This window comes from Clupea harengus, chromosome 5 (genome assembly GCF_900700415.2).
Source record: "Clupea harengus chromosome 5, Ch_v2.0.2, whole genome shotgun sequence".
NCBI classification, from domain to species: Eukaryota; Metazoa; Chordata; class Actinopteri; order Clupeiformes; family Clupeidae; genus Clupea; species Clupea harengus.
In genome coordinates, this window is record NC_045156.1 from 3503916 (window position 1) to 3527500 (window position 23585).

The 23585-nt window shown below is 46.1% G+C and overlaps 1 protein-coding gene across 2 annotated transcripts in view; it reads right to left on the reverse strand.

Moving 5' to 3' along the window:
- Window positions 1–23585, reverse strand: part of igsf21a (immunoglobin superfamily, member 21a) — a 168831-nt gene that overhangs the window by 29896 nt on the left and 115350 nt on the right. For both annotated transcript variants that reach the window (XM_031567343.2, XM_031567344.2), the window contains exon 4: window positions 21925–22043. In XM_031567343.2, coding sequence (XP_031423203.1) covers window positions 21925–22043 — 119 coding nt within the window. The remainder of the gene's footprint in view (window positions 1–21924; window positions 22044–23585) is intronic.

Genomic DNA, 23585 nt, shown 5'->3' on the forward strand with positions numbered 1-23585 from the left:
TTTGCTGTCGAGTTCTGTGTTGGTGTAAATTAAAAAACAGTTCCCTCCATTTTTGTTTAGTGGAGAGGTCAAAATCAAATTTGAAATGCCAACTCAACGAGCACGGCGGGCAATTGTGTAAACCGACGGCAATAAGTGGTTTAAAATGGACTGATTGAACCTCCACCCACAACAACCGTGATCTCTCTTGGTTTGGCATTCAGTTGTTTGTCAACCTCTATCTTAATAAACAAATTATAAACAATGTAAACATTCCCACAGTACTGCCACACAACAGAGAAACCTTCCTCATGTATCCAGCCCCAATTGCATTCTGTCAACTTATTTTTTTCATTTCGTATCTCCTGGCTGTTTCTTTCTTTTTTTCTCTTCGTGAGGGAAAAGCATGTCACTGCTGTGAAAGCCTGAGGCTTTCATGTCCTTAAAGCTCTTCATCGTCCGTGGTACCTAAACGACGGAGCGCGGGGACTGAAAATGGGACGGCTTCTGCAAACAAAGCCTCCTCTTCCAGGCTGTGACACCGATCTCTGGGAGTGAACGGAACACATCCGTTCAGAGCTGCAGACAGAGGCCGGAGCAATGCTGGTCTGGGGATTGCTACAAAGTGTGTACGTCCCAGCCAAGCCACGTCTACATCTTAGACCCACAAACGGTACTCCAGCAAGCAATCCACGAGCTGTTTTAAAACAATCGCACCTTCTTGTCTCTGGTGACCGGGCCTTTGAAGTTACATCAATACATCTCACAACATGAGGCTCATCACAAAAGAATAAACCAAGAGACCAGGGTCCGGTTCTCTTTGACATAAAAGGAAGTTCTTTTGCTATTCTTCTTTGGCCATTCACTTTCAGATTCGATTTGAATGGCACAGACAGAATGGCACAGACAGACTTCAAAGCAACATGTGGGAGAGAGGGAGAAAAGAAACATGAAGATGAATTCATTTTAAAGACAAGCACAAGCACATCCAAGGCAAACAGTTCTGTTCAAAAAGTGTACAGACCCCTGTTTACTCCCTAAACTAAACAGTGTTTTGGGGAGTACAACATGCCCGTCCATACAGGCTCGAGACTTTTCTGATGTTGCATCAGTGTAGGGTCATTAGGAGCATTTCAAACCCTTCTCTAGCAACTGTCACCTTCCTTATCTCCTGAAGAGGCCAGAGTTTAGGACTTTCACGCATTTCGACCTTAACAACAATCATGAGTCACACACCAGCCTACAGACTTTACTCTTCCTGTATAATCCAATCTGCAAAGGTTCTCCGCCCTGCGTCCACCCTCCCCTACACACACACACACACACACTCAGCACTTCTGTCCTGAGCCAACCTCACGTCAAACGCTTCTTCCCCGCCACTTTTTTTCCTCTTGGGAAGTGGGTCAACCGTTTACGTTCCATCCTCCAGCGCGCTATTCAGACCAATAAGATCAACTGTCGCGGCCCTCCCCTGGTTCGCTCTCGTTTGGGCTCAGCAAGCGCCATTACCCCCTCCTTTCATTAAAAGAGGGGGAAAGAAAAAAAATAACTGCAAATGGGATTTTCGAGTTCGAGGAGCAGGGCCACGTTTAGCAGCGCTCCTAGGAGACACGTCTCCCAGGTCGGGTAATTAAAGGATTTAGAGCCCTGCAGAGGACCGGAGTGGATGAAGGGAGGCGGTGGAAGTAGTGATGGTGGTTGTTGCGGGGGGGGGGGGGGGGGGGGGGGGGGGGTCGGGGGGCTGGAGGCACCTTGTCACGGAGCTCACCCCTGTACTGGGGTGTTATTGAGATGTCACGGCGTTCTGCGGTGAAAAGGAAAGGCCACTCAGAGGTGGCCTCGGACAGCTCCACTCGCAGAGGGCAAAAACTAATTCACGGATGGTAACCCTGTCTTGTAAAAAAAGAGACGTTAACTTTGCTCAATTTCCACCCCCTCTTAAGATTGTTATCAGCAGACATTAGTCCTCAAAAAGAGCCCTCTTCTGCACTCTGTGATAAAAAAAGGTAACTAAAAGCCTGTCCATCCATCTGGTGCTGCATGCTTGCCCTGGTGGGATGAACAAAATCTGAATAAATACATACAGAGTGCGTATAGAACACCTATATGATTTAACTTGCATAAAACACTACGCCCACTCAGCATATTGCCATTTCTTTTACTTGGCCGTCTTCTTCATCATCTGCGGTTCACAGTTCACAGTGTCTCCTTATTCATTCTCTGCTAATGCGGCGAACTCACTGAGGGAACAACCCACTGGGACACGAGCATTTATGAGCCCAACAGAACGGCAGCATACATTATTCATGCCTGCGAATGACATAATGTCTTCTTCCTTCTCCCACTTCTCGCTCTCGCTCTCGCCTTCTCTCTCTCTCTCTCTCTCTCTCTCTCTGTTCTCGTCTCTCACTTTTGAGACAGAGTGAATATGGTATCAACCTCTTGTCTGACAGAGGAAAGCTTTTTTTTTTGCTCACAGAAGAGAAAAGGAGAAAAAAAAGAAGGGGGAAACAGAGCAGACCTCTGTCTGCCTGACGTCTGCCAGATATCGGGGATCAGAAAGCTGTGCTAATGCTCCCCACAGATGCTATCATCAGGCTGCGGTACCAGCGTAGAGGCTTCAGCCTGTTCTGTCACTTCTGTCCCGTGGGGAGTATAGCGGAGTGCACCTGCCGTGACGAGCACGGCGCGATCCGGAGTGTTCACGGCGCGTTCCGGAATGTTCTCGGCACGCGCTGGTGTCGTGAGATCTCTGCCGCCTCAGGAGTGAGAGTGAGCGCTCGAGAGTGACGTGTCACTCGTGCCGATGATGGGTCTGATGTGTGAGACGCGACAAGGACAGATCATTGCTGTAATGAGGCATGATCTGACCGCCTCTGGGCAACAGGACATGTGCTCATACTATCTCTCTTGTGCTCATGTGCTCACTCACTCACTCACTCATTCACTCACTAAAATTCATGTAAAAGATAGGACAGATAGATAGGACTCCTCAAATACTCACTAATTCACTCACTCACCAACTTGACAGGTGACACTTCTCTTTATAACTCACTCACTCCGCTTACCTAACATGACAGATACTCACACTCCTTCATTCAATCATTCATTCACTCACTTAATCATCCAAACACACTTGACAGACAGGTGCTCACACTAACCCTCGCTCCATCCCACCTACCCACGGCACATTCTGAGACGTTAGCTTCCGAGTCGTCACTTTGGATGGGCCACTGCGGAGACGGTAGGCTGCCAGAAAAGCATATCAGAGCAAAGTCTTTTTTCTTCTGGGAGGAAGACGGAGCAGGAGGAACGCTGGCGAGATGAGACTCAGAGACCTAAGTCTGGGGCCCCTTTGAAATCTTTTCCCCAAGACAAGCCCGCACCATGAGATAAAAGGAGCGCTGGAGCTTTTTCAATCACTTTGCCATTGTGCTTGCTCTCTGCATTTGCATCGTTTCCCCACCCCACTGATTTGCATCCGTCAGGACTGCGCTGTCAAACCCTTATTGAGGTCGGTCGCAACACTCGCAGCACCAGGGTGCGGAAGTGTGTGGAGTCAGGTGTGCCTGTGTGTGTGTGTGTGTGCGTGTGTGAGTGTGTGTGTTCTAATGGTGGTGCTAATGGTAGAGAAAAGACAGGAGAGTATGAGAAGGAAGTTGGTGGTCTGAGCTGTCAGGAGCTGAATGAGTGTGACGCACTCATACAAAAGCTGGTGTCACATTTTACAGGTCCCCCACTTACAGAGCCCATTAATCATGCCAAAGGCGTGAATGTGGGGAAAAAAATACTGTGGAATACAGATAGCAGGAAAAGAAGGAGAGATGGTGACAGACAGAGAAAGAGAAAGCGGGAGAGAGAGAGAGAGAGAGAATCTGAAGTGAGAAAATGTGTGTGTGTGTGTGTGAGTGTGTATTACAGTCAGTGTCCTTGGTGGGTTTCATTGATATATCACCCACCAGGCTGAGCTGTCAGTAGAGTTCAAGTTGCGATCTGCCAGTCTGTTTTGTAGAGGTCGCAGACCCAGTATGTGGCAGTACACACTTCAGCTTGAGCTTGAGGGAAGAGCTCTATTGATATCAAGGCTACAGTGGCACAAACAGTGCTGCCTTTAGATGCTATTCTACGCATCTCTCTCTCTGTCACACACCAACCCACGCACACAAACACACAAACACACAGACATAAACTGCAAAGAAAAAGTTTTCTTTCAAAGTTTCATTTTCTTGTCTTTTCATTCAGGGATCGGTGAGTGGACTTTTCCCAGGGACAGATAGCTCCTATTCCTGGGCCCTCAAGGGTCTCTCAGTGTTTAAGTGACTCTGCTCACGCATGATAGGCAATGCGATACGTCACGGCTGCTGTGTGGAGCTTTACTGACTCTACTCCACATCTAAGGCCTTTGGGGAGGGGAAAAAAGCCCAGAGAGCCTTGGACTTGCCATCCCACTTCAGTGAAGACGGGTGGAACACAACACCAGGAGAGGATTTCGCAGCGGCAACACAGTGGGACGAAAGAAAGTCTTTTTTGCCGAGGAGGAGGAGAAGAAAGGAAAAAAAAGCGCAGGGGAGGAGATGAGCGAGGTGGCAAATGGGTGACCTTTGACCAGCGCAGCTTCCATAATGCCATGGCTGGCACTCTGTGCCCCTAAGGGCAGCACGCTTCCAGGGTTCTTGAGTACAATCTGCACCGCTCTCGGCCTCGCCAGCCTCGCCTCCTGGGCAACTGGATAAAACCCGGGTCTTTTTTGGTTCCCTTTCGACCCAAGCTATCTAAGACAATTTGGTTGACTAGAGAGGTTGTAAATCTTTCGGCCTGGGATACTTTCTCAGACCACCTAATTTCCTGAACTACAAGCAAACGGCGGTGCTGTCCTCGCCACCTCAGACTCGAGGATCCATCATTCGATTTCTCGGCACCTCCACCAGCCGGTCTAGCGGTCCCTCGGCGCGTCCTTAGATGGGAGTCGGTGTCACACGCCCGCCTCCAACAGACGCCCACAAGCAGCCAACTGTCTGGCGTCTCCGCCCGGCCCGGTGCCGGAGCTCAAGCGGTATATATATCAGAGCTGGTGGAGGCGCCGGGGGACTGTGGTGGAACAGCCGCAGCAGGGTGGCACAGATGGACTGTAATGTATTTTCAGAAAGCCCAAACAGGTTTCCACATATCACACACACACTGTGTATGCCTACTGCCCAGAGAGAGAGAGAGAGAGAGAGAGAGAGAGAGAGAGAGAGAGAGAGAGAGAGAGAGAGAGAGAGAGAGTGTGTGTTAAAGATAAAGAGATAAGAGATTCCTTTTTACTTTCCACTCAAATGATGAGTAATAATTGGCTGGATGGAATCAGTATCTTTGCACGAAGAAAAGAGAGATAGAGAGTGAGATTTTTCTTTTTTTACTTTCCACTAAAATGTTGGATAATAAGAGCCTGAGCCTATACTTTCAGTATACTTTCTGGAAAAAAAGAAATTCAATGAAAAAAAGAACACCTGGGCAGGGTTATTTCTAAGTGGCCCATTTAACTACCTAATATCTGTAATACCCTCTTGAAAAGGTGTCAGTACAGTAATTGTCATAATGGCCATAATAACTTTATTGATTAAAAGCTGAATATGGTAATGGCGGGTGCTGTTTGTCTGCTTTCTTCATACCCTCAGTAGTGAGGGAGAACAAAGAATAGACCCTGACAAAGACTGAGCCAACTCTACACTGGCTGTCAATTATTCACGCTCAAGTTAGAGCCTGTAACAATCCACTCTGAACCTCAGTTTAAAGATGATATGTGATCTAACCCAGACAGTTTAGCTACCAATAAATATCAGTCAGACATTACAATGCGGTACACAGCATAAATTAGCAACAGCGGCATTGACACTAAATGGCAAACAGCCTAAAGGGATATGAGGGCTGATGTGTTTGACTGGACTGGAGTTCTTTATACTTCTACTGTGTTGACTCTGAAGTGCGTGTATGGAGACGTATTGAGTGCATTTCATTTTAATTCAGGAATTTGGACTTTGTGTTATTACGTATGGATAATGCTTATGTATTTAAAGCTATGTTCAGCTTTTATGGCAGAGTTATGAAGCCCTTATGTAAAGTGTTGAGAGGTCAAACCTCAGATATAACACGCAGCTATCTCTCTTTCCCAGAATACCATTTTATGACGAGAGAGACATTAGGTTGTTGCCACCGGCGCAACATCGAGAGCAGAATGTAAAGTATTTCACTCACTAGGCCAGCGCTAGTGCCGTCCCTTTTAGGCAGACTTGGACACAAAATACTGGGACAATGTGGCCTGTCCTTTTCTTTATCGCGCAAACCACAGGGCTGATCCGTGCCATGGTATGGATTCTCAGAGTCGAAGCTTTTGTGAAAGGAAAAGACACGGCTCTGTGGAACATGCTGTTGATGGGCCAGTGTGTCACGAGGCGAGGATGGGGCTGGAGACCCTCCACGTGTGCTGGGCCACAGATAGAGCCTCGGATGAAAGGACGGCCGGTACATTCAACGCTTTTGAACTTTGTGAAACAAAAAGTGACGGCTTTGTGGCTGCGTGTTACTGCCATTTGAGCTGACAGCGAGAGTAAAATGTAGAGTGGGTACATTCATTCTAAAGATTCATTCATTCATTAATTTTGCCTGTCCTTATGATCACATGTGCGTGCATATGGGCTGATATCTGTTCTGGGTTATGCGTGGCCATGGCCCTGGCCGTACCCACCAATCGGAAAACAGGAAATCTCTCTTGTTGTATTCTTTAACGGCAATAACACGCAGGGGGACCGGCGGAAACGCTCCCCCAATTTCCCTTGTTCAAATAAACACAGCGAGGGGCAGGCCATCTCAGCGCCCTGCGGGGAACAGTGATGCAAAATGGATGAAGCCGTCAAATCCGTACAATTTGAAAAAAGGCTTGGACGTGGCCAGGCATGCTTCAGTGACTGTAATGAACACTGAACCTGATGTTCTCCTTCTTATCCGCGCACGTCTAATTAAAGCAGCGCCTAATGGATATGGGTTTTGTTATGCATCATCATTATTGAATTTTGCTGTGCGTAAACATAATTGCACTGACACTATTTTACTTTAATGTGCGCCACTGTGATCACTCTCATTGGCTGCGCCTTCCTTATCAACTCTTTTGAGGAACTGCCGGCACGCCTCCGTGCATTAGAATCACAGCCATCGTGCAAAACTCTATTTGTGATTGCCTGGTGAGGAATTTGTCATTATCGAGCACTCAACAACAAAAATTCCCATTTTCCACTCGAGATCTTTCACTCCTGGCCGACTGTCAAAACACCCTCAATAAGAATCTGAAAAAGGTTGCCTCTGGACATGAGGCATCATTTATCTCTTTTCACTCTTTCTCTCTCTCTATCTCTCTCATTATCTCTCACTCTAACTTTGCACTCCTCCCTCCCTTCCACCTTCCCAAGGACACCGTTCTATGTTAATGTGCAATTTCATTAACAATTTTCAATCTGCCTCAAAGGGGGAAGACAGCCTTTTGTTGTGACATTCCCCTGACAGAGCCATGTGTGAGAGCAGCCCTGGGATTCTTTCACTTAGCACAGATGCATAATACATGGTCCATTATCACGCATCCACACCAGGATCCAGCGTCTTGTACTTCCAACAGCATGCAAAAAGCTCAACCTGTACATCTCCCCTGGGAGTCAAAACACAATGGTGGGGTGGGCGGGTGGGGCTCTCTTATTTCATGAGGTACGGGGCAAATCTGGTTGTCTGATGTGCCTCTATGTGTGTTATGTGAGTGCAGCAGTTTTGTGGACTCGGGACTCCACACACACTTGCTAGCCCCTCTTCCTCCGCTGTCAAGGGAAGGGTGTGTGTGTGAGAAGATGGAGGAGAGGAGATGAGAGGATACCCTGGGCCCCCTTGTCTTTTTGGAGTGTGTAGGCATTGTTTGTGTTGGCTCCTCTCCGAGTGCCCTTTCATATCCAGCACAGGGGATCTGCTTGCTACACATATCCATTTCCTGGCTCACTATCTCCTTTCCACACACAAACACACTTTTTGCTCTCTCTCTCTCCCTCTCATTCTCTCTCACACACACACACACACACACACACACACACACACAGTGATGTAGCCCCCGCTGATCTCTGTCGAGAAACCAAAATTCAAGTAAGAGCACAGAATCACGAGGCACAGCACCAATGCTCGCCCGCCGGGCTCTTATGTCACTCGGGGTCGAGACCTTCCTCTCTCTTCTTCCCCCTCCCCCCTCCTCGCCGCGTCCCCTGCCAGCATTTCATGTGACGCGCCGTAATTAGGCTGACCAGAGCCGCCGCCGCAGCGGCAGTGGGGCCGAGAAGGGGTCCGGGGGAGACGTCTCTCTCACATGTCCTCTAAACGCACTCGTTTGTCACTCATTAGGCACAAATGAGCCTCTCACTCCAGGGGTCAGCACAACCAGGGCTTTATTCCCTCCCTCTCTCTCTCTCTCTTTCTCTCTCTCTCTCTCTCTCTCTCTCTCTCCCTCCCTCTCTCTCCATCTCCGCTCTCGTCTGGAGGCCCGGAAAAAGAAAAAGAAAAAACATCAAAGGAGTAATTATTATCATCCTCCTCTGCATACATTACAACTAGAGAACATGCAAAAAAAAAAGAAAAAGAAAAAGACAAATGTAAAAGGAAGAAAAATACATATCTCGTAAGAGCGTCAACACACTAGACGTCGCTCGTCATCGCAGCTGTACATGCTGTGTATAATTAACAGCTTTAATGTTCTCTGTTGTTGGAAGCGCTCCAGTCAAGTAACGAAGGATATAAACATTGTTAGAGAGAGAGAGACAGTGTGGGGAAACTGGGGGCTAGAGGCCCCCCCAAAACAAAACAGAGAACACCTATATTTTGGTCAGGGCTTGTTCCTGTGAATGGATTATTCAGCGAAAGCTTCCCTCAAAGGAGGAAGAGGAAGAGCTCGAGAAAAATGCAATCCCGGCTGTGCTGAATATCACAGAATGTTCCCAGTGTACACTCCAACACTCAGACATTTAGATGGACTAGCAGTGCAATACACGCTGTGTAGAAACAATACAACAGGGCGGGCCTTGAGGGCGTTACGCAATGTGTTTATTTGTTTTGCTGTTCGGCGCAGCTGAGTTCGTGCTGAAAGGGTGCCCAAGTGTGGCCTGCAGCAGTGCTGTACTCACAAGCTGCGCGCCTTTACAGACTATTTTAAAGCATGTTGCGGCGTAACTCATTATATCTGAAGAGCAGCTCTCCGGGTGAACTCATTTCCGTAAAACGCACTGCCCGTTGAACATGGACGATAGAGCAGCCTCACCCCTCCCCCCACCCTCTCCAAATTCAAATTACTAACGTATGGCTGTGAATGGGAAAGATCACACAGAATTTATAGTGATACAATTTATGTCTATGGACACAGCCATATCTATGCAGCGGGTGCTGTCAGGAGGGAGGGAGGGAGGAAGGGAGGGAGATGCAATACTAATGCAATAAGAGTCGTAGAGACACTCACTGATTAATTCCTGCCATGAATTGCAGTCTGTTATCAAGCAAAACTGTCATCTTTCAATTTGACTGCTGACGTGCTATAAATAATGTAGTATCGATTAAAAAGCAGGTTACATGAGCAGGAACCTCCAGAGTGTTGATGGCATGCAGGTAGCTATTAATCTGTTGAGTAATTGCCTGTCATGAATTGATAAGAAGCTCCAGTAACAGTATTTCATTAAAGGCCTTTCTCTGCTTTTTTTTAGGTGAAAAGACAGGGTCATCGTGGTCTTCTGAGGGCCATATCACAAGTCTCTCTAGAGGCTGACACACAAGCCTGAAGTGAGGCGTTCTAGGATGCTTGGTAGGATTCTAGAATCCTATGATATGCCCCCAGGGCTGTTTCTGCTTTAACTACTAGCATGTAACTCTAGCATGTAACCCTCCAGAAGGAAACTAGCCCTCCAGTTTTTCTTTCATTTCCAATCTGGAAATTAGTCAATTTAAATGTTTGAATATTTATGTATTACAGAAATATGAAGCTGCATTGCATTTAGGATATGCCATGTAAATCTGTAAAAAAAAAAAAAGAAGAACATCCAAGAGTCTTTCCTTCCTGCAGAATGAAAAGATATCAGAGATTTGAATGCAACCAAGCAGGCATTCTGATGGAAATGGCACAGCTATTATTGTGAGCCAGCCGAGGAGACCTTTCCATGCTCTCGGGCAAAGTCACATTCAGCAGGCCCTGCTGTGCCAAACAGTCTTCATTATGTAGAACAAGGTATCATTTATAGAGCTGAGACATTCAGTTCAGGGGCACCCTGACAAACATACTGACATTGACATACTTGAGAGTGCTGACTTTCTTCCCCCTTTCTCCTCACCCCATTGTGGTCTGACTTGTTCCGGAAGCTTCCTCGGCCCCACATAGGGATCTGGGGGTGGGGGGTGGGGGTTCTCATGCTGGCGGTAGGGCAGGACAGTGGGAGGCACAGGTGGGTACTGCTTCACAGATTTTTAGGGTGATATGATGGAGGTTGTATTTGACATTTCACCGACAGAAGGGCCACAGGATTCCTTCAAGAGGTGCTATTATGTGTCTTTGCTGGGCTTTACTGGCTTTACTGTCACGTGTCACTGCAACCCCCGCCAACCCCCCCAAACCCCACCCCACCACTCTCGTTACAACAAGAGCTGTGTTAAGAGTGTCACCTGTTCATAGGCGAAGCCAGTTTGTGTTTGGAAAACTATTGGAACATTAATTCCAAAATACATTGATCCACAGTGAATCTGAAGGGACCTTTCTTTCACTCACACACACACACACAGACACACACAGAGACACACACACACATATACACTCACACACACACACACACATACACACGCACACCCATACACACACACACACACACACACACACACACACACACACACACACACACACACACACACACACACACACACACAGTGACACACACACACATAAACACCCCCTTTTCCCCAGCTTCCCTCTCACCTTCCCTAGTGAAGTGCCAGGGTTACAGTGTCTCGACTAACAAGATGCTCCAATGCAACTCGTTCTAAAATGATGAACTTAATGTTGCCAAAGGGGAGAGATCGTGTGGCTCTCAGAAGATAAATAAAAATAAGTGGATGTGTGATATATCCTCGTGAGAACTCATTACAGCTCTCTCTCTCTCTCTCTCTCTCTCTCTCTCTCTCTCTCTCTCACTCTACAGAGGGCCTCAGTTCCAGGCCTCACATAACTTTTTCATTCGCACAATTACAAAAAGTTTGAGTGAGAATGGACAGACCTGGTAAGGCCACCTGAGGAAAAGCAAACCCCCATGTCAACAGAGCCAATTTTTTACCCCCCTTCACGTTTCCACTTCCCTTAAGTGATTTGTATTCAGCTTCTGAGGAGCGGGTAAAGCCAGGAGCACATGCATTAGCAGCCATAGAGTCTGTGCAGAGCAGCTGGCCGGGGTCTTCAACCTGTCAACCTGTCCCTGGCCCAGGCAGTTGTCCTCACAAGCTTTAAGACCGCCACTATTGTGCCAGTGCTGAAGCACTCCACAGCTCCAGCCAACTTCCGCCCAGTTGCACTCGCCCCATCTTTGCAAAGTGCTTTGAGAGACTGGTGGGCAATCTCCACAGAACTTCTCCATGGCACTCCACTCTACCCACCTGGACAGTCCAAACTCTTACGTCAGAATGCTGTTCATTGACTTCAGCTCAGCATTCAACACCTGTGATCCCCTCAAAGCTGATCTCCAAGCTTAGCCAGCTTGGAATTAGCACATCCCTCTGCAATTGGACTTTCTGACAAACAGACCCCAATCTGTTAACTTAAAGAACCTCTCCTCCTCCACTCTCACCCTGAACACCGGCGTGCCACAAGGCTGAGTGCTGAGCCCTGCTCTGTACTCCCTCTTCACCCACGACTGCGCTCCTGTACATGGTTTCTAACACCAAAATCAAGTTTACACATGACACCACGGCCTGGTTAGGCCTGATCAGAGGGGACGACGAGGCGGCCTACAGGGATGAGGTCCAGCACTTAGCCATGTGGTGGGCTGACAACAACACTGGGCCTTAACACCCAGAAGACCAAGGAGATCATTGTGGACTTCAGGTGAGCTAGGAGCCACACACATGCCCCCATCTACATCATCGGAGCTGTAGTGGACTGTGTATCAAGTTTCAACTTCCTTGGCGTCCATATCTCTGACGATCTCACCTGGTCCCTGAACCTCCCCCATCCTGATCAAAAAGGGATACTTCCTACAGAGTCTTTAGAAAACTCACCTGTGTCCCAGGACAGTGGTGGACTTTTACCGCTGTACCATCGAGAGCGTACTCACCAACTGTATGTCAGTGTGGTATGGCATTTGCTCTGCATCAAACTGCAAAGCACTCCAGCGGGTGGTAGTAACCTCCTGTCGGGTCAATGGCACCTAGTTGCCCACCACTAAGAACATTGACCATAAACGCTGCCTGGGCAGGGTGAAAAGCATTATCGAGGATGCATCCCACCCTAACCATGGACTTTTTACCCTCCTCCCATCTGGCAGTCATTATAGGAGCATCCGCTCCCACACCAGCAGGCTCAGGAAGAGCTCCTTCCCTGAAGCTGTGACTGCTGAACTCCACACCACAGCGCTAAGCATTATTGCATCTCATTACTGCAGTGTCTCAGTTTTCGTACTTGTACTCAGGTTATATTTGCCTTGCTTATTCTTGTAGAAGCTGAACCTCTCACATTGCTAAGATTACTATCATTTATATTGGACATACAAAGAACTATACATTTTTTGTCTATACTATACATACAAACCCTTATACTCCCCTTTCCAACTGTCTACTTCACCTCTGTGTATAACATATTTAATATATTACACATACACAATAACACTGTACATACTGTAAGATACAGCATTACTTATGCTGTAGTACTTACTTATTTTTTTTTCAGTTTTCGTTAGATACTAACTGCATTTCATTGGCTTTGTACCTGTATTTTGCACAATGACAATAATGTTGAATCTAATCAAATCGAATCAAAATGAGCAGCACACCTATAGGCTCCGTTCACGCGACTCTGAGGCCTATCCGTTCCCCCTCATCAGCAGGGATTTAGCGCTGATGCAGGCCTTTTAGTGCCAGGCCTTTATGTCTTCCTGGTGGCGGCTTTAAGGGGTGGAGAGCTCTGAACTTGGTTCTCAGCTCTGGGCTCTGGGCGGGTTTCAAAAGTGGCTTCTTCGCACTTCTCAGCATCTAAGTCCTGATGTCACGCTGTGTAACACAAGCCATGCAATTTTCCACCCAGCAGCAAGTCTATGTGGGTTCAGTACTCATGGAAACGGTGGCTAAGTGCACTACAAAGACTACACATATGTGCATAAAGTTGGCAAAGGACGAGAATCCGAAATAAATGTACAAACAGACACATAAATCAGCGTGTCGTTCGTACGTGATTAGATCATAGTTGAGTTGTCATTCTACACGGAGAGGACAATTTCAGAAACTTGAGGTGAGCACGGCAAAGAAAAGAAAGTGAAAAGTTGCGGAAGGTTATTGTCCTACCTGAGGTATAGTTCACACTGCCTTTGAATCACCTTGTCAAATAAACATATCAGAAAGGCAAAGGAATATGCCATGCAATTGTTTTTCTCTTCCTCCCGTATCACCATGTGCAATCAGTGTCTCTCTGGGAGGAAATGGCTCCGCTCCATCAACATCAGTGGAGAAGACCTCCACAGCGAGGCTGGAACTGTCAGAGGAGCCAGGCATCGGGGGAAAACGAGAACCGGAGCCACCACAGGAACCAGGCAGCCAGCAGGGACTAGAGGAGGTAGTCGTGCAGAGTTCTAGGCCCGCACACCGGGACGCAATGAGAAACTTACGCTGAGAATTGTCAGCGAAGGATGTTCAAGGTTACAGTATTTATTTGTTGTTGTTATGAACTTCTTTCTTTTTTGACAAACAAACAAACAAACAAACAAACAAACCAAACAAAAAAGAGGGACATCTATTTTATCTCAAGATGAAAGCCTCTAAAGAAAGTGTTTACAAGTTGCTTGCGCTTGGCTAACCCACCGTATTATTTACGTCACCTTGACAACATGTTACTTGCCTCATCCGAAAAAACCTTTGCACACAAGAAAACAAGTAAAAGTGAAAGTAAAAGTAAAGAAGTAAAAGTAAATCCTATTTATTAGGTGCCGGGAAGGAAAACACATTAAAGTGAATATTATTCCAGCTCTTGTTTATGTTGACCTTTCAAAGTAACATATGAGTTGGAGAACGTGCTGCAGATATGCAAGAGTTAGTAGACGACAATAACCTCACGTATCTTTAAACTCAAATTAAAGTTACATAAAAACACAACCTATGGAGTGAGATTTACGTAGTTCTGAGGACATCCCTGATCGCCTGGCTCACTGTAGCACAGGCTGTAAGAGCAGCAAGGTGTCAGGGCACCCCAGGATTAACACCAGGCATTTTAAGAACTCGGCGACCAACCGACTTTAATAAACAGCCCTCGGCTTCTACCGTGGCAATATTAGCGGATCCTGGGCGCGCTACGGCATACGCAGCCGTAATGTAATCTGCTAAACAATTGCACAGCATGGGAGAAAAGAAGCCCAGCATGCAATAAAGCCTTAGCCCACTACACTTAGTATGAGATGTGGAGCGAAAACGTCTTTAAGAGCTTGGCAAGCCCTGGCTAAGTCTCTCACTATTAGCCCCCAAAATGTGGAGTCGGATAACGCAGCACAAATATCCCAGCGCACGAGTGTACAGCACATTAAACATTCATACACTACACACTAAAAACACAGAATCGAGTAGAAAGTTGCAGAACCACTGAAGTAAGGAATTCTGGGCTCGTTCTTGCTGCGTGGGGGGGCTTTTTGGAACGGTGCGCTGAGGAAAATCTGTATGTCAGGCGGCCGTCTAATTTTACACGCAGGTGGTGTGTGATGGTAGGCTGTCTGTTCGGAGTCCATGTTTATTTGAGAACCACCTGCCTAGCGGCGTAGCTCCTATGCCAGGATCTGCTGGGGCTGAGCAACGGAGCAACATAGCAGCTGTACCAGGAAATTAGGCCACAGCTCTGTAACACGTATTACACAATAAGGGAACAAACAAAAAGATTACTGAAGGCAGGGCTGTTTAGGAAAGTAAACATGTAAACACTGAGATATGGTATTGCCGTCCAGCATTTAAGAAACAAAACACTGCAACAAATGGAGGCTACAGAGATGAAAAATGAACCCAAACACGTGGTATGCAGTCATAATACTGGAAAAGCATTCACATGTATATGCATACACATATTCACATAAGGTATTAAATTGACATAAAACCTGGCATATCCATAATGCTTCGATGATGAAAGGTAACTCACTGTGCTGGGTTGAATTGATTAGTGTTACCATAAATTGCTGTTACGGGGATTTGGGTGATCTGCTATGACATTTGGCAATTGCAGGGGCAGTTGCAGGGGCAGCTGTATATAAACATGCGTTAACTCCATGCAATCCTCATGCAAACACCCTCCGTGTGAGTTATTTGCAGACCAGCTGATGTTTGCAGCACATGCGAGCTTTGCAATGTAAGTGAATTTGAACCGGGCCCCAGAGGTCTTGTTCTAGTTCTACAGTCTCCCACTAATTACTCTTAGGTGGAGGCTAATGGGCTGGTAAACAACACACAGGTGAGGCAAGGCGAGGCGAGGCGAGGCGAGGCGAGGCAAGGCCACTTCTCCTGCCTCTCCTCTTTCAGCTCGGCTCTCATTCCATTACTCCCTGCTACCTTGGACTAGTTTTACTCAGGAAAGAAAGACTATATATATATACTCTTATATATCCTCTTGTCAGCACTTAGCTGTCTGTGGACATCTGTCTGGAGGTGAAAATTGGAAGTGGAGAAGAAAGACCTTTCGATTGTTTGGCCTCTCTCATCTCTTCTCACACTTTTGACACAGTGATTTCCGTGAGGAAAGTGACTGTTGCGCCTCAATTCCAAAACCCAATCAAAAGGGCTAGTGCAGAGGACAGAGACCAGCAAAACTGAGTCAATCCTCGTCTCTGACAGCGCATTAACCGGACACCTTTTGGCACAGCGAAAACGGGATCATTCTTGATAGAGTGTATCCTATGTTTCGGTTTGGAGATTGGCACGGGATTACACGAGAATATGAGATTACATACACGATTACATAGAGACATTTATATGGTTTCAAAGTAAGGCTTCTTGAGTGTTGGATGAAAAGCTTTTGTTTAAAACAAGCGTAAATGATTGGATGTTAATACGTGTACAAGTGTGGAAAGTGTGGTATTGATCTTGCCCTTCTGAGTCACTGTATGGCAACTCTCCTTGTAAAGAAAATAAAATCAGTTTCTCATTCTTTCAGTTGTGTGTGTGTGTAAGTGTGTGTACGCCTACTCATCTAAATCCATTCAAATAGGTCTGGATGGAATTACTCATTGTTCAGGAAACGTATCAGTTGTCTCAAGATCAGTTTAAGCTTTCATGATCTGTCTGAGGCCATCATTAAAACAAGAACGCTGTTTGATTCAAAGCAATGCGATATGACTCATCCACCTCGCTTCCTCACATCATATTTTAAAGGATTTCAGGTGCAAAACAAAAAGAGCACAGATCACTGCTAAATCTAAAACTTGAGAAGAAAGAAGAAAAAAATGTTTTCTGTTGCTTAAGTGATGCACAAGCTGCCAGTTGTGTGTTGGAAGGGAACTCCTTGAGGAGGATGGTGGTTGCTTATTTTGCCTCAATTATCACCCGTGGGTCTAACTCACAGACAGACATTTAATAATTCAGCTGTTTTTCATTGCCTCGCCCCTTCTAGTTTTCAATGCAGCTTCGCCGTGTGCTTCAAACCATGGCATTCTGCACCTCATCAAAATGGAGAAAGTGTTGGGGGAGGGTCACACAGTGTGGCAAACATTAAATACTAATGTTTGGATTTTTATTTTTTCACCCCTGTTTCGATGAGTGCCTTTTAGCTGAAAGCTTGATAAGACGGAAACCAAGTTGGCAATGTGATTCACAGCACCTCATCTCTCTCTTTCTCTCTGTGTGTGTGTGTGTGTGTGTGTGTATGTGTGTGCGCCATCCTAGTCTGCTTTGCTGCGTTACGGAGCCAAATTTTCACTATTGTATTAAACTCTGATGAACGGGGCATGGAAAGAGCCCAGACAGGGTTTTGATCCTAAAATCAGACGCTAATCTAGCTTCCTCCATGGACCGAAACCCAGTCCAGCTGTGAAACTACCTAGAGGTTTATCCTTGGCGGCTCACTTTCACAGTGTTTCAGCAGTCAGTTTTGGAGGACCAAAGTGACATCCATGACAGAAGGGCAACATCACACAGCAGTCTATACGCCCCCCTCCCAGAGGAACTCACATCCATGCCCTTGTCATCACGCTCATATTACTCTACTAATTAACCCATAGGGGTATGATGGATTGTGGCAGGTATAGAAGAGGACACAGGCTGACTCTATACCCACCTGTCTTAAGGTCCTCTCTGAGATCAGTGGTGCCCCCTAGCTGTCACCTGTCACACAGCTCTCTCTCTCTCTCTCTCTCTCTCTCTCTCACTCTCTCACTCTCTCTCCACCTGTACTCGTGTTGTGGAGGCACACCGGCTGCCGTGACTGCAGGCTAGGCCCTGTTTGGGCATCATTAATACCAGCCATTTATAAACGAGCGGCTAAATATACACGTAGCTTAATTAAAAGTCGGGTGTCTGTAATTGAAGCGAATCCCGGTTTTATGGGATGAAAGAATAATTACTCCCCCAACACCTTGTAGCTTATCTCTCTCCTTCTCTCTCTTTCTCCACGTCTGTTTCTCGTTACCCTCTCTCTGTCATTCTTTCTTCCCGTGTGTACAAACACGAGCCCGCCAGCAGTTGAAGGGTATCCTCTCAATTACCTCTGCTGCTCTCTGCAAAGGTTAAAACAAAGGATTTTCTGGCTTTACGTGATGTGGCATATAAACGTCTGCAGAGTGTTGACAGAGACGTTTCCACGTCTGGATGGGCTAAGACTGTGTGTGTGTGTGTGTGTCGGTCAGTCAGTTGGTGTGTTTTACAACAGCCACTTCTCCCGTGGAGGTCAAAGACACTGGGCCTCACTGCAAAATGAGACTCTGAAAAAAAACTGTGGCTGTGGCCCTCCATTTAAATTACCGTCTGAATGTTGATTAGACGTCACAGGATGATGGAGGTCACATCATTAAGCACCTTAAATCATGTGCTACCGGACTGCAATTATGCGCGCAAAGGAGTTGAAGGGGGTGTGGATTGTGTGGGGGTGTGTGAAGGGGGACCAGATAAGGTGACAAGCGATAAGGTGAAACTTCAAGAGCTTCATTAGTGCCCTTTATCAACAAAAAAAAAAAGTTCTCTTTTTTAGAAGCGCACTTCTTGTCGCTAGGCATAATAAGATGTCATTTCAGATCAAGGCGAAAAACTCACTTTACATTTCTTCCGCGCGACAGGTACGGCGCCTGGCAGAAAGCTCCTTCTCAGCATTCACGATCTGATTAAATGTATAATGGACCTTAATTAACAGGTCAATTTAAAAGGGGAACGGGAGCTTAACAATGGGAATGAGTGTCGTGTGATTCGGTCGAGGCGCTGCAGTTACACTAGCAGAGCGAGCGAGAGCTCCCAGGCACCTTCATTGTGCACGTCCAAATTGCGCCATTAATTGATCTAATTACATGCTCAAGTGAACTAATCTGGTAGTGCTTCAAGGTCATTTGCATTGACATTCCAGTGAGCCAGGGGTAACAGGTATGTTGGCCGTGGAGTCTGAAGAAAGCCGCGCAATCAATCAAAATGTCACATACTCTATGTGATAAAGCTCCGTCTTGGTGTTGGTGTCCCAGAGGGGGTAGAGAGGAGCAGCCTGTAGCGATAGCGGGCTCACGGGGGCTGTGTGTCTCCAGTGGTCAAATGAGAGAGAGAGAAAGAGAGAAAGAGAGAGAGGAGTGTCTAGCCTGGATGTCGGCGAAGCGTGAAGTAGGCTAACTGGTGCGCTGATGCAATCTTATCAAACTCGCGCGGAATGAAAAGCGCTTCCAGCTCCAGAGGGTACACCTGGAACTTCGGCAAATGGCCACATTTATTTCATTCCATTTAAAAGTGCTTGCTGGTAAGTTAGTGAGTAAGAGTTGGTAAGAGGATGGGAATAGATGTGTGCAAGGAAGTGTGAATGAAGGCATACATACAAAAACAGGAAGGAATAAATTAATGAAACATTGATAGAAACTTCTTTTTTTTTGGACTGGAGCACATGAGTGCCTCGGGGCATTAAAGTGTCATTATTAAACTGCCTGAAAACGGTCTTAAAGAGCAGTGAGCAGACACGGCAAAGTTTTCTCTTTTTTGGGCGAATGGCAGAGGAGTAGAGGAGTCTCACCTCGTTCAAAGTTTGGCCTTCAGAAAGCGAGTGATTGAATTCCTTGGCAGGGATTCATTAAAATGATAATTCTTATTTATGAAGCCCTTTAAAAAATTAAAATACTCTCCGTGTACATCTTCCTATTAATTAACTTTTTTTCTCATTTTCCTCTCTTTCTCCGTTCCTTTTTTTCCTCTAACCGGTGAACTTGGCACACTAATAGGTTATGAATAATTCTGTTTCAGCTTGGATGGCAATTAGCCACAATGCTACAGGCCATTCTTCTTTTCCTCCAGTAAGGATTTCAGACTCTTTCACAAACTCCTCTCTCTTTCTCTATCTCTCTTTCACACACACACACACACACACACACACACACACACACACACACACACACACACACACACACACACACACAGAGGCAAACCCACTCAAGCCCAAGAGTAACACACATTTCCCTACTGCTCCCCAGCATTGGGTGGGCTGTGCTTCCCGGAGAAGCTCCAAACCCATTGATAAATGTCTCCCCACCAATGGCAATGGCTTTCTCTCCATATGCGCTTTGTGTTGCTCCGTCAGCAGCGGCAACAGAGCTGGGAAGAGTCACGCAACGCTGACAGCTATTTATACTCTCCAAATCTTTAGGGGAGGTGGCTCGGAGAAATCCTGTCAGGGAGCACTCCGTCAAGCCAGCAGTGTGAACACAGATGCCCCCAAGCATGCAGGATTGCAACCACATCACTGTAGTTCAGATTTACTTTTTTAAAATCATTATTATTCAAAAAATACTTTTTTTTCTTTACTGTGTCTGTTTTCGACTGGGGGTATGAAAAAGCTGATAATTGGCCACAGCTGATATCCTTGGCATGCTGCTGGACTTCTAATGGGCAGGAAATACGGGCCAGCAGCCTTTGAGCGGTGCCATCGCTAATCAGCATACAGGAAGAGAGCACTACTGGCATTTGACGACACTTTCTGACAGACACTGGTCTGGTCCAGAAAATAAAAGAATTAAAACAAAAGCTGAGTCACAATTACTGCACTAAGAGGGGAGTGAAATTAGGTCTCCCTGTCCATATGGCTGTCCAAGTCCTTTAACTTCTCCAACTCTTTGTTACTCCCTGAGATGGTAATCGATTAGCTGGGAGATTGCATAGCCTGAGGCTGAGGGAAGCAACTGAGAAAGCCTTTTTTTAATGCCGGAAAAGAAACCACTGAAAATGCACTTCAAAATCAACATTCCTCTTCTACTGCTTTTGGGTGCAAGATTCACAGTGTTCATTTTATTTATTTATTTATTTTATACCAGTTTCTTGGTATGTTAAGCTTGCATAATAACGGGTGTAGAAAAAAAAAAAGAAGGCGTTATGAATAGAATCTCGTGCTTCTGCCTTCCGTCGGGTGCCCGGAGACAGAGCTTATCGGCGCGCCACTCCAATCACGCTCCGCACCGCACAGCCACGCCACGCCTCCCACCTCACCCTCCACACCGTCACCAAACGCCACAGCCGTTATCACAGCCGGGCAGACCCTACCACCGGAGCAACCCCCCTGCGCTGGGAGAGTGTCATCAGCCAAATGGCAGGGACAACGAGAGAAAGAAGTAGAGAGAAAGAGTGCTGCCATCTTTACAGAGGCTGAGTCACTACTTCCCCTCTCTGTCTCTCTCCCCCCTGTGCTGTGCAAACAAAGGGGGAAGGGGGGGGGGGGGGGCTGAGCTGGGGGTGATGATGATGAGTGGTGATAGCAGGACGCTCCCGTTCCAAAAAAGTGACATTTGCTCCTGCAGATCTAATGCCAAAATTACAGGCTCAGTACGCCGGCAAGCATGCTTGTCTATGCATCATGACGCTCATGATGATCTTATTACACGTTTAGTTGCCTTGCCACTCCTGTTTACTTTAGCTGCCTGTGCAACTATGGCTGCTTGTTATAGCCTAGAACTCTAGTATGTGTGTGTCTGTGTGTGTCTGTGTGTGTGTGTGTGTGTGTATGTGTGTGTGTGTGTGTGTCCTAGGTGTGAAACAGTGCCCCACTGCGCGCGCACACACACACACACACACACACACACACACACACACACACACACACACACACACACACATCATACATACATACTCTCACATATAAAAATAAACTAAAGTAACTGTAAACCTAAACAGTACAATTCTGAAGAGACTGATTGCTGTACCAAGTCAAAGCAGTAAATGTTAATATAATCATATCATCTGTTTATTTAATTGGGATTTTTGCGACACATACTCACCAAAAATAAGCTATCACATGATCCTCTGACTGTATACAACATTAATCCAGTGAGACAACACATCTCATGTGGATAGGGTTGGAGGGATGGACGTAACAATGCACTCAGAAAATGGTATTGATTAAAAACAGTGGGATACTGTCTCTACACAGGTCTGCGTTTTTTTCACCACACGCACTCACGCAAACACACACACCTCCACACATACAGGAGCAAGAAAGACAGCACGTTTAGAGGCACTCACACATGACGGTGAGAAAGACGTTCCCTGACGCCAGGACCACCTTCTCCCTGGTGGCCCGGTCGTAGATGCCCACATGGCACTCGTAAGGCCCGTTGTCTGAGATCCGAACCTCCGGAAGCCTGCAATGAGAGACAGAATGGATTTATTCAATGTATAATGCTGACCTTCTATCACTTTATGGTAACTCTATATAATTGCATTTAGTGAACAAAATCAAACAATCTGTATGTAGCTCTTGGTCTAAGCAACAACAGTGAGCTATAAGGATTAAATGTGTAACTATATTAATTATATTTTTTTATATATTTACATATATATTTCAAGACAGTCTTGAATCCTGTTAATTTCTTAATGTAATTTTAAGGCAATTTCAGTGCAGGCTAATTAGCTTCCAGACGAGAGGCTAGTCAACTCAAAGCAATTCACTTTACACTTTAATAGTGGTGGAGATATCGTTTCTTGAAGTCGTGAAAAAATGTGTGTCCTGAAAAAATGGGTCAAAGTTATTGAATAATCAGATGGAGGCATTCTAGAATAATCAGATGAAGACAGTTTGAAAGAGAGGTTTTCTATAGAAGAATATATTTCTGGACCATCTAGACGATGTGAAGTTTAGAGGATGGCAAAATGATTGGTTTTCGAAGTTTCCAAACCCATCATGAGGAATGTGGTGTCAGATCAGATCAGCCTGAGGGAATGACCTTTAGAGCTTTTAGACCTGAAGGTCACCAAGTCACAGAAGTTTCTTTAGTAACTTACCTGGTGGTCTGAAACCACACAGAAACCCGATTTTTCTAGACCCTGATGACTGTCCATTGACTGTTTGATATCTATCAATTACACGTAATGGCTTAATTTACTGTATCACTGAGGATAGTTGCATGAGTCACTTTTTAGACATCCCATACAAAGGTACCCCAACTATCTTTGTTTCCTCAGTAAAAACACAATTTGTAAAACCACAGTGATTTCAATGCAGGGCTGCTCAAAGCTGGCCAATGTGTGTGTTAAGACAGTTCACAGCTCAGCAGCCATGATCCCGCAGAGCTAAAGGGTACGGCGCTAAAGGAGCCATGGTCTATGAACCTCACTAAGTGATTTCAGCACCTAATGGGATCCAGAGTGCTGTTCAACGGCCTGTAGGACTTTCATTACCAGCAGGCTGTGGAGTTTACACAAACCACGGCTAACGCGATGAGATGGCCACTACAGTGCATGCCTCTGCCATGAATTCAACCTCTCTTGACCAACTCTGCCATCATAACAACTTTTATTGGTAAGCAAAGGGAGGAATTTACTTCAAGTATTTGGCTGCTGAAGGGCTTTTACACCAAATGATAATTAAAATTATATATTTTTTTCCATTGACCTTCCCCTATGTACTGAAAACATGATTTGCATTCTGTGTGGAAAATGCCGATGTGATGGTGCATTTTTATTTATTTTTCACCGGCGCGCTCTAATTCCTCTCCGCAGGTGATCGCGCTAATTAGAGAGGGCCTGTCAGTCAGTGCCTCCTAATTTCGGGTAGGAGCGATAAACATATTCTGCATTTGCCGCCACTAATCTACAGGGTAAACATCCATCTCGCAAAGGGGGGGAAATATTTACACCGCCAAAAAAAAAAAAACAACAACAACAACATGCCCAGGCAGAACAAC